The 12,423-nt window shown below is 37.5% G+C and overlaps 1 protein-coding gene across 1 annotated transcript; it reads left to right on the plus strand.

The window, feature by feature from the left end:
• Positions 1-11,639: 11,639 nt before the first annotated feature.
• On the plus strand, positions 11,640-12,116 carry LOC131597326 (uncharacterized). Its single transcript, XM_058870030.1, has one exon. The coding sequence runs from the start codon at positions 11,640-11,642 to the stop codon at positions 12,114-12,116; it is 477 nt and encodes a 158-aa protein (XP_058726013.1).
• Positions 12,117-12,423: the final 307 nt, after the last annotated feature.

Consider the following 12,423-nt stretch of genomic DNA (forward strand, 5'->3'; position numbering starts at 1 on the left):
GACTGGAGTGCTACCTTCTTTGATTGGCAGGCGATGAACTACGATGTCCGTGTCAAGGCCTGGCATATCCTCATAGGACCAGGCGAATATCTCGACGTAGTCTCGCAGCATTTGAATCAGTCTTTGCTTGACGCTGTGTTCTAAATCAGCCCCTATTTTGACTTCTTTCATTTCTTCGTTGCTGCCCAAGTTGATGACCTCAATTGGCTCCTCGTGAGGCTGTATGGCCTTGTCTTCTTGTTCTAGCAGCCTTGTAAGTTCTCTTGGCACTTCACAATCTTCCTCACTTTCGTCCTCAGTTTGGTAGATCGGATTTTCAAAGTCATGACGGGCAATAGCAGAATCGTTGTTGACTGGATCCAGAGTGTATGTGAATCTGCATGTTAATTATGTGAGTATGTGTGAAGAAAAAAACATAGCTATTTGAAAGCGAAGAAAGAAGGAAAAAGGATCACAAAATTTAAATATGCGAGCGTCCCATGATTTTATTGAATGCACATGATCATGATATGATAAGCCCTTATAGAAGGACCGGTGTGCTAAGGCACACGGCTTTTCAAGCTTCATGGTTCGATTGTTCAGGAACCATCTTTATCTTTGCACAATATACACAAAGAAAACAGGAAATGGCATTTACTCCTGGTCAAAGGAGATCACATCCTCAGCTTTCCAGTTGTTCAATCCACTGTTGTGAGCAGGGGGTACCCAGCTGTTCCAGTTGCAGTTGTCTTCTTCATCTTCCACAGCATTGATTTCATTAGTGGGAAAATGAGCCGGTGATCCTTCGGGATAAGGGATATACTCTGCTGGATACGAGAGCCCAGGCTGAGATATCTCTGTTGGCTGAGCGAGATGCTCGATAAGGCCGTCCCATGCAGTCGGGATGATGTTTTGAATAGAGACTTGTGCATCCTGATGAGGAGTGTATGCTGACAGAAAGCAACCCTCGTTATTTGGTATTTCCCTGGCTTTTTCAAGAGCGAAATTGTCATCGTACTGTTCATCCCATCCAGTTGGGACAATGTCCTCCATGGCAATTTGTGAGCTCGGAGGAGCGGAATATTTCACCATATAGTCATATTTGCCGCTGGGTTCTCCTAGCGTGTCCCATACTTCTTTGGGTGGATTTTGATATTGCTCAGTGACGGGACTTGTGAAACTTTCGTCATTTCCACTTTGATCACCCCATCCAGCCGGGGTAATGTCTTCCATAGCAATATAAGAATTCTGAGGTGCGGCATACTGATAGTTATACCCGCCGTTTGGTTCTCCCACAGCATCCCACATTCCCATGGAAATAGGTGGAATCTCATCTGGATATGGCTGAAGGATATGGTTCATGAACACTCCTTCATCTTCAATAGCGTTTACTTCTTGGCTGACGAAGTGTGACATCAATCCTTCAGAACGAGGACTTTGATCATTCTTTTGATTTTCACTATCATAGCCCAGACCTAGTTTGTCAGACTTGTAGGGTATATCAGGAAGCTGTCCCCATACTGTGCAATCACCCTGTTCAATCATGGCTTTGGCATCTTTGAGAGAAGCCATAGTTGTAGTTGGAGTAGCAGGAATATGCTTGGTGGTATAGACATCTGGGGAGACCACCTCAAAAGATTGGCATGGAGTTTCGATGAATTCGTCCTCCAACTCAACATATTTGGAATTGCTTAGGTGACTAACCACATATTCCTCTTCGCCATAGACTGTGACAATCTTTCCTTTTACTGGATATTTTAACTTCTGATGCAGGGTAGAAGTTACAGCGTTTGCCCCATGTATCCAAGGGCGTCCGAGTAAACAGGAGTAGGCTGGGTGAATTTCCATTACGTAAAAGATAGAATCGAAGATTTGAGAACCCACTCTGATTGGGAGATTCACTTTTCCGTATACCGTTCTGGTTGACCTGTCAAAGGCTCTTACCACAACATCACTTGGTTGTAACACAATTCCTTCGAAGTCAAGCTTTTCTAGTACTGTTTTCGGTAACACGTTCAGAGAAGAACCGTTATCTACTAGCACATGAGATAGAGTGGTGCCATTACATTCAATGGAGATATGTAAGGCTTTGTTGTGATTTTTCCCAGCAGGGGTTAGATCCACATCGGAGAAACCGAGACCATTGCTCACGGTTAGATTGGCAACACAATTCTCAAATTAGTCGACTGAGATCTCTTGAGGCACATGCGCAGCTTTCAGGAACTTCATCAGAGCTTTGGCATGAGCTTCTGAATATTTTAGCAGGGATAGCATTGAGATTTTTGAAGCGGTGTGCCCCAGTTGCTCAACAATATTGTAATCACTTTTGCAGATGATTTTCAATATTTCCTCCATTTCTTGCTTGACGGATCCTCAGCAGTGATCTCCACCGGGGTTTGAATTTGTTCAACTTGTGGCTCTTTGCCTCGAGCGTTGACATTTTGATTAGGAACTGGGACTCGGACTGGACCAGCAGCAACATTTGGAGAAATTTCTGGTGAAAAGATTCTTCCACTTCTCGTGATCTTGCTGGTACCCACAATATTACCCACAGTCGGAGTAGATAACTTTGCGGCCTCTTCAGTCGAGGTACTCTGCTTAACTCCATGAACGTAAACATTAGTGTCGTATCCCCATGGGACAGCTTTGTCTGAGGAGTATGGAAATGGAGTTGGACTAGCAATGACTACTGATGCCACTTTGAGTGTAGCAGAAATTTTGAATGGAGCCTTGGCAGAGATTTTGAATGGTAAGCTGGAGATCATTGAGGCATCCTCTATTCTCATCCCGTTTGTAAAGACTTCGCACAGCACGTCCATAGAAGGGAGCCTCTCAAACATAATGATACGGCGATCCATCCATTTTTGAATTCCCATCCTCATATTTTCACAACCATTGGGCAGACAGAAGCAGTAAAAGCAGTCGGGTCACACCCTGGAAAGTAACCAGCTCGGATTAGCTTTCCTTTGACTTCGCAGAGTGGAGTTGATAATTCGTTCACATCATAGATGTAAACAGTGTCCAGGATAGCGTTGACAGTTTTGTCATGCTTTGGCATAGGTGCAGTGATGACATTTGGAGTTTCTGGAGGATCGAACTCAATTTCACCAGCATCTATCATATCTTGTATTTTATTTTTCAGGGACCAGCAGTGATCTGCGTCATGTCCTGGACAGTTTGAGTGATAGGCACATGTTGCATCAGGGCGATAATTTGGAGAGGAAGTGTTGACATTCCTTGGAGGACCTCTTAAGGTGATCAGATCTGCTTTTAGCAAGTGCTGCAATGCCTGAGAGATTGGCATATTGATTTTGGTGAAATTTCTTCTTGGTGCATCTGGTTGATGCGTATATTTTGGTTATTGATCCTTTTGAGGTGCAGATGCGGAGATCAGAACTGCCCCTACAGATTGATGCTGCTCACTTTTGTGACTTTTCTGAATTTGTGTTGCATTGACCTCATTTCTCCCGCTGATGGGCCTTTTTGTGGTACCAGAGGTGGAACCTATTTGAATTTTTCCATTTTGAATGCCACTTTCGACACATTCTCTGGTCAGTATTAGGTCAGAGAAACCAGATGATGAGCTTCCCAGCAAATGGCTATAGAAAGGGCCAGTTAAAGTGCCCATGAAAATGTCAACTAGTTCGCGATCAGATAAGGGTGGTTGAACCCTTCCATCCATATCTCTCCACTTTTGTGCATATCCTTTGAAACTTTCTTTTGGTCCCATAGACATGCCCCTTAGTTGAGTACGGGTTGGCGCAAGATCAGCATTGTATTGGTACTGTTTGTAAAAAGCAGCAGCTAATTCTTCCCAAGTATGAACCTTGGTATTTTCCAGCTGGTAGTACCACTCGAGTTGTGTACCCGACAGACTTTCTTGGAAGAAGTGAATCCACAACTTGTTATCCGTTGTATGAGGTTGTATCTTCCTCACATAGGATCTCAGATGTAGTTTCGGGCAAGAAACTCCATCATATTTTGCAAAGACAGGAACTTTGAATTTTGGAGGGATAACAACATCCGAGATGAGCCCCAGATCATTGAAATCTAAGCCAGGTATTTTTTTGTATCTCCATAGCTTTCATACGGTCTTCCAGCTGTTGGTATTTTTCATCATCCGGTTCGTCCCCAGAATGATCATTTTCTTCATTTGAAGAGAGAGAGGGTTTAGCAGAACCCTGGTTGCTTTGATTGTCTTCTTGTTCATCATCACCGACTGCTTCAGGGATCGGTGGCTTTTTGAACTTTTTGACTGGAATTTTGATCTTTCTTCTCAGGTGACTCACACCTACAGATCCTTTGGGCTTCTTTTTCTTCTTGATTATCAGGGCTTTCAGTTCTTGTTGCCCCTTTGCCAGTTCCAGAATTGCCACTTGAACTTGGGCATTCTGTGCTTCGAGATTCTTGATGCTTGTCTCGGATTCCATCTCTTCTGACTGAAATAAACAGCGAGGAGATGAGAAATCCGTCATGAGAACCTGTTATGCAATGTGTATGACTGGATGCCATGTGTATGCAATGTATGAAATGTATATGCAATGTATATGAATGCAATGTATGAAATGTATATGCAATGCATGAAGTGAAATGTGTGTGCAATGTTTCAAGGATCTTAGAGTTTAGATTTGTTAAAGAAGAAACAAACGTTAGTTAATCAATTTATTTCTTTCTTTTTTTGCTTCTTTTTTTTTCTTTGCCTCATTTGGGCTTACAAGACAGAAATAAAATAAATGATCCTTCAGGTCTCCCGTGGACGCTTTCTCTTTGCCCCCAGGAATGTGTTGATCTGCTGTTCTTCTTGACGCTGTCCGGTGAGCTCCAATATCCTTCTCTCATAGTCTTGACAGTATGACTTGAAGGTGTCTCTTTCCTCTTTGAGTTGAACCCAAGATTTTTGCAACTCTTCTAGGTCAGTTGGCATGTCCGGGTGTAGAATAACTTGAGGTTCATATCCTTCGACCTCTGGTTCAATAGTCACAGGTAGAACAGTAGGATATGGCATAAGGAGTTTCTGAGCATGAGTGCGGACTCATCTGAGGTAGGGTTCCATAGGAATAGAATTCCATTGCCCCAGAGTTTTGCTTTCTATTCTATAGACACTGCCCCATGCATGTATGAACCTTCGTCGGTGTCTATGAGAATCATTCTCGTAATCAAACACAATGCCATGGATAATCATGTCATGAGGACCGTTGCTCCTTGCATATCCGAATTGGCGTAGAGCTAAAGAGGGATTGTAAGTGATGCCTCCTTTGATGCCAAGGAGTGGCACATTAGGGTATTCTCCATAATGATCAATGATAGTAATGTCTCTTTGAAAGAAGTTGTTCCACCGGATATCTGAATGAGACAAAGACATAATCCTGTGAGACCATTGCATTCTTTGTTCATTTCTCAACACTGATCGGGGAAGATGAAATGTAAACCACCTAGCCAGTAGTGGTATACAGCACATGAGAGTTCCTCGTTTCTTCATGGTACGAGTGTGTAGAGAATGTAGAATGTCTCCCAGCAATGTTGGTACCGGGTTATGGATTAGGAAAAGGTTGATGATGTGTACACTTATGAACTGGTCGGGATTTGGGAATAAAACCAACCCATAGATCAAAAGTGCCATAACTTCCTCAAAAGCTGGATAACTTTTGTTTTCTAGCAGTAGTCGAGCCTTTTCCAACAAGAACTTGGCAAGCAAACCCTTAACTCCACTCTTTGTTTCCCAATTGGACTCGATTTCTGATTTCCGCAGATGTAAAGCAGCAGCAATGACTTCAGGTTTTGGAATCCTTTCTAAACCAGTGAAAGGTAATTGATTTCGAATAGGTAATCCAAACAAACCTTTGATAAATAGAGCAATCAAGTCAAACAATTGAAAACATCGAAGTGATCTATTCTCTTAAGGTAACCCCTTTTGAAAACATTTTGTTTTTTGAAAGTATCTCCCCAGCAGAGTCGCCAGTTTTGTGGACCTCCGATTTTTAATCCCGGGCCATACCTCTGTTCTGTAGAGATACGTGAACTGACTCTTTTTTATCGCTTAATGCTTTCGCATTTTTGAAAATTCACAGAGTCGCCACCGACCTTTTATTTTATCCAATTAAGGAAAGGTTTATAAAAGAAACAGAAAAAAGACCTTTAAGAAATTCTGGGTAAGGGGGTAGGTTATACAAAGGGAAGGTGTTAGCACCCTTTGTATCCATGGTTATCCATGGGCTCTTAAGTTTGCTTAGCTCACTTGTTTTTCGATCACTTTTCAATTGCTCTGAAATTGCTCATGTGTGGTTTCAAATACCTTTGTAATTTGAATTTTGTAATGATCCGTGTGTGGATGTATACAAAATGCTTGTTTATCTTTCGAAAGATGTTTTGAAAAGAACGTTAACTTTGTAATAATCTGTGTTTGGATGTATACAAAGTATTGTCTTTTTTGAAAGTTTTGTTTTGAAAAACAACAGTGTATGAGAATTTTGTTTGTTTTGATTTGAGCAAGCAAACTAGGAGGTCTACCTTGAGTTGTAAGGTCTTTATCCTATTTCCTTTAAAAATCTATCCTTTCACCGGATATAAACGCAAGGTTCGATTTTGTACTCGAAACAGTAGAATTTTGACTTTGATTTTGAAAAGAATGAGAAGGGATTTACCTTAAGAGGTGCAAGTGTGATTGTGATTGGATTCAGATATTTATCTTTGAAGTTAGTGATCTAACGGTTCAATTTTATCTTTGACATACACGCAGTTTATATTTGCTGGAAATTAAAGTGCGGAAATGTAAAGTGCGGAAAGTAAATCTACGCTATTACATCGATTGTGCGGGAAATGTAAACTAGCCTATTTACATGAATTTGACATCCTATACATTTATCTAGGAATTTAAATTGCAAGAAATAAAAGGCATGTTTTTGGATTTTTTATGGTTTGATTTTAATTAATTAATGCATGATTAATTAAATTAAAATGAGGAAAAAAGATGAAAAATAGATTTAAACCTAGAAATTAAGTTTAAAATATGTACAAAATATTTGTCAATTAATTTTAAAACAAAACTATTTTTTTTGGAATTTTTGGAATTGATTTAAAATTGATTTAAGTTAATTAAAACATAATTATACAAATAATTATACAAATAATTAAAACTTAAAGAGAAAATTATTCAAAATATGTACAAAATTAGTTTATAATATATAAACAATATTTTATATAAAGAACAATTTTTTTTATGATTTTTTGATTGGTTAGAATAATTAAAAAGCCAATATATAAATATATACTAATTAATTATGCAAAATATTAAAATTTTGAAGAAAAATAAAATATTTTTATTTCCGAAAATAATATATTATTTTAGAAGTCTAAAAATATTTTTTGTGTATTTTTTGGATTTTTAAAACTATTTTTAATTAATTTAACAAAGAAATTAAAATAAAATAGAAAATAAAATAGAAATAAAAGGATACTGATCCTGTGTGGTAGGCTGGAGAGTGCATGATAAGGATTGTTTGATCTGGCGCGTTGAATGAGTCATTAAATGAAATCAGGTGGTCCAGATGGTGAGGCACGTGGGATACGTTACACCTGCAAAACACTGGATTAGTGGAAAGTTTAAAAACACGCGCGCGCTTCTGGACCAATGAGGAGGAGACACCTCATCGTCTTCAACCTTCAGACAAGGCCTTTTACAGCGCTTTTGTAAAAAAGCGCTATTGTAAGTGAGCCCTAATTCTGCAAAATAACGAATAGGGGTAAACAAGCAAATAAGTTTGGCGCGATGGTACCATTCAACCCGTTTTGTCCATACGAATCTAATGGTACTATTTAGAATCTCTAATTTTGCCTAATTTGGAAAGCCCTAATTTTGAAGCTATGAACCCTAAAATGGTGATTTCGTTTGTACGTGTCCAAACTTCAATTAAGTTTCCAGAAATGATCTACACCTCAAACCAAACTCAATAGTATGTCTACATCTTGTTAAACATGTGTGAATAACCAGATATGAATTGATTTTAGTTTGAACAAATTTTGACCTGTGTAGCTCGATTCAGTGAGCTTCAAGGCTTGTAATTGATTGAGATAGTTTCAGTGATGTTCAAGGAAGGTGTATGAATGCTTAGTTTGTATTGAAATGGACTGAAATTACAAATTCGAATTTGTGTTTTCTTTGAATTTTTTTCAAGTGATTACAAGTGTTATGAGCTTATGTATGCTTCTGAACTCGCCTCTCTTTTGTTACTGAACTATGATAGCTTATTTATAAGCATTGAGTGCTTACAATTGAAGCTAAGAAGTGTCTTTAGTTGCCTTTGTTGAAACTTTGGTTTTTTAATATAAAAAACCTTGAATTCTTGACCAAGTCATCTTGCCTTCAATGCACCTGCCTTGCCCTTCAATTCTCTGCAGAAAGATGAAGATTCTTTGAGGTGAGTCATGCTTGATTTGTAAGCTAACCATTATCCATGCATTTTCCTTTTAATTTTAATCTTAAAATAAGATAAAATCATGCAAAAATGGATAAAAAAAGGTATGGGCTTAGTCTTGGTCGTGGGAGGCCCATAACATCATGGAAATGATGTTTGAATGCTGAAAACTTGGCCCCATTTGGAAAAAATACATTTTTGAGCAATGTTGATTTCATGTATTTTCCCAAAATTTAGCAACCTTCAACAAGGTGTAAATCCTTCAATTTTTGTCATATGAAGGAGATCTTGCACTTTTTGGAAACCTCAAAGAGTCCTCTAACCAATGCCTTTGGTCTCATGTCAAAATGATTTTTGAAGCTCCTTGTGTGTCCTTTTGAAAAAAGTGTCTTTTTGTTGACTTTGAAAATGACCTGTAATGTCTTTGATCATACTTTTCAAATGGTGAATCCAATGACTATGGGATCAATGGAATTTGAAAGATAATTGAATTTCCTTCAAAACAAGCTTTGGTTTGAATTTTTTGGATGAAGGATGAGAGAGTTATGATCAGTCAAAGTTGAGTTGACTTTTCAGGCAAAAACCCTAATTTTGAATCTTAGAGTTTTGTTGATTTTTGATCTTTCCTTGATGAATTATGATCATCCAATGATCAAATGATGAATCCTTTGACAAAATATGGACTTTGACAAAAAATTTCATTTTTGACTGTCTGTTGACTTTTTTGGTCAAACGGGTCGTCTGTTGACTGTTTGAGCTGCTGACGGTGCGTCTGAGTGAATTGAAGTTTGAAAATTTGTATGATGGTACTTTGAGATATATGGATGTGTATGAAATACATTTGAGCTCTCAAAAACTTGTTGCTCCTGTAAAAACAAGAAAAACCCTGATTAGGGACTGTTTGTGTAGGAGACAGTTAAACGTACCTGATTTTTGTGCAGTGTTGAGTCTCTGCTAATCGCGTGATATTCAGAAGACTTCTAGAACAAAAATCTTGGAATTTTGAATTGTGAAAGATTGATTTGATTGATGGTACAAAACACTGAGAATTGTACTGCCAGCAGTTTGGCTGTCAACTGACTGTTCAGGTATTGACGTAGCAGTTAGAGTGAAAAAATCAACAGTCAAAGTTAATTTTCTTTTTTGTTGTTTTTGTTTTTGTTTTATGTGAAAAATGAAAGTTTATTTACATGACTTGTTAAAAACACAGACATAATAAATAACTAATATTTACGGTATGCGGGCAAAATTACCGATAATAACCCTGGAAATCATTTAATGCACAGAAATAGGAATATTTGACTGGCAGAAAACACACAAAATATTATCTTAGTAATCAAGCAATATTATGACAAGTAATACAACATTTAATACTGACAGTACAAATATTACATACTATATTGAACAGTACGACGAATAAACGGTACATTTAAGAAATAAGAAATACGGCAAATTTTAAGAATGACGGTTAATGACCCATGCTATGAACAATAACATGTAGATGATTGGGAGTGCAACCATTGCAGGTCCACACTCTTCAGGACTATGCAGGCAGAAGAAAGTCATGATCACCGTAGCAATGGTGATGACTGTAAGAAACAGTGTCTCTATCCACTTTGCCATTCTTGTCAGGGAAGAAGAGAAAATAGATATGAGGTAGGAATTTGAAAGATGATTTAGAATTTGATGTGAGATTTTATGGAAGAAAATGAGAGGTATTTATAGAATGGAAAGAAGGATAGAGACGTTGGGGAATGATGTGATTCCGTACAAAAGGAAAATTTGAGTGGAAGTAAGATTTGAAAGAAAGAGTATGATAGTGTTGGAAAAAGAGAGATTTGATTTTTGAAAAAGAGATTTGAAAAGATTTTTGAAAATAATGGAATATAGTACAAAAATTAGTGGGAAACAAAAGATAATAATAATCTACTTGTTACCAGTACAGTCTGAGTTTCCTGATTCTGCGCCTGCAAAAAGATTTAACTCTGTACCAATTGTGTTAGTACTATTTATCTGTAAATAAATAAATAGCATGTGTGAAGTAATAAATAGTATTTGGCGTTTGCGTAAGAATAAATTCAACTGCAAGCCAAATTACTGTATAAGAAAAATTCTAAAAACTAAGTGTTTCATATGTCAGGATATTTGTTGAAATAATCCATAATTATATGAGACTTTTAATTTTCAGATTGGAGTTTTCTTGAAAAATATGTGGGCAAATTTTGGGGTATAACACACTCCTTTAAATGTTTGTGGTAGAATAGTACTAATACTTCTCTGTAAAGATGATTTCATGTCTCTTTACTGTAAACAGAGATTTAATTCCAAGCTTCAACCTTGAGCTTCAAGCAAGGCACCAAAAATAAGTAATTTCCCTAGTTAGTTCCCCGAAGTACATTAAGCTCTGACTTCCACTAGGGATATGTAGGCATGAGGTTCTCAAGGAATCTCAGCGAGCTAATAAAATACCAAAAATAGTCAGTCTGTTTGTCTGTCTGTCTTTTAAAATCAATTCAATTCCTTCTCCTAATACAAAGGAGAAACTTTCCCAATCATTAGCAGCAAACACAATCACAATGACACGGAGAAGGTTCCTGTAGAGTACTACAGATATGTAGGGTGTTTAAACACTTCCCTATGTATAACCGACCTCCCGGACTCCAGAATTTCTAGTCTAGGTGAAATCCCCACACTTAGCAAACTCCTAGGGTTTAGTTGAGATCTTTTTTCCCCTTTCCTACTCGTAGGACCAATAAGAAAGTTCGTGTGATATCGTAGGAAGAACTGAAACAAAATTCATCCCGCCACGGGCGCATTCTCCTTCCAAATTTCGCGTGAAGGGTTTAGCGTGCCGTCCTCCCAAGTGAAACGGGGAGGTAAAAGAAAACGACACCACAGACTTCACATGTGAATGATAAATCAATCCAAAGAGAGTTTTATTATTTGACATGTTTTATTATCAATGTTGGATTGTTATAACGAGAGTAACAGTTGCAGTTAATATTATTGTCCAAAGACTTGATATTGATGGTGCACTAGATATCTTGAGATGGGTTATGACATTATTTGAACATATAGTATTTGAATTTATTTATGATTTATTTCAAACTGTCAATTCTAGTTTTTTAATGGTGACACATTTTAAGGACTGGAAAGAAAACATTTTTATTGTTTTTGGCTGCAAGGATCTTGACCTTGCATTACTGATGAATCAACCCCTTTTCCTATAGACTTCAGTACCTTTAATGAATGGAAAATTATGACAAGTGGGATCACTCCAATTGCATGAGTCATATGATCATAAACCACAGCATTCCAGAGGCATTTAGGGGTACTATATGTGAAGAAATAACAAGTGCCAACGATTTCCTTCCAGAAATTGAAAAGCGCTTTGCTGAAAGCGATAAAGTGGAAACAAGCACACTTCTTCAAAGCTTGATTTCTATAAAGTATAAAGGCAAAGGAAACATAAGAAAGTATATTATAGAAATGTCTAATATTGCTTCCAACAAACTTAAGGCACAAAAGCTTGAGTTATCAGATGACTTACTCGTGCATTTGGTGTTAATACATCTTCTCGCACAATTTGGTCAATTGAAGATAAACTACAATTGGCAAAAGGAGAGAGAGAGTACAAAGTGGACAAATCTTTATAGAAAATTTAAGGACAAACTCCATGATGGCGGACCCTATGACAATGGGGCTTCCATGCAAGGCCTTTCATGAGTACGCTGCTCACATGGGTGTTATACAATTAAATGATTTTTTTTCTTTAGTGGGAGTTAGTCATTGTTGTTATTTATGTTCCATGTTTTGATAGTATATATACATACTCATATATTTTATTATGTTCTGATCAGAAATAAAGTTTGGTTATTCAGTTCATTGCACTTTGTATGATAATATTGATTTCATTAAGGTAAGGAGGATAAGTTTAAAATTGGTATGTATTGATCTCTTTCATGTGATTTTCATGCTACATATTTCATGATTAATCTATGTCATTTAGTTGTTTTTATATTTGTGATCTTTA

Source organism: Vicia villosa, linkage group LG4 (genome assembly GCF_029867415.1).
Source record: "Vicia villosa cultivar HV-30 ecotype Madison, WI linkage group LG4, Vvil1.0, whole genome shotgun sequence".
Lineage (NCBI taxonomy): Eukaryota > Viridiplantae > Streptophyta > Magnoliopsida > Fabales > Fabaceae > Vicia > Vicia villosa.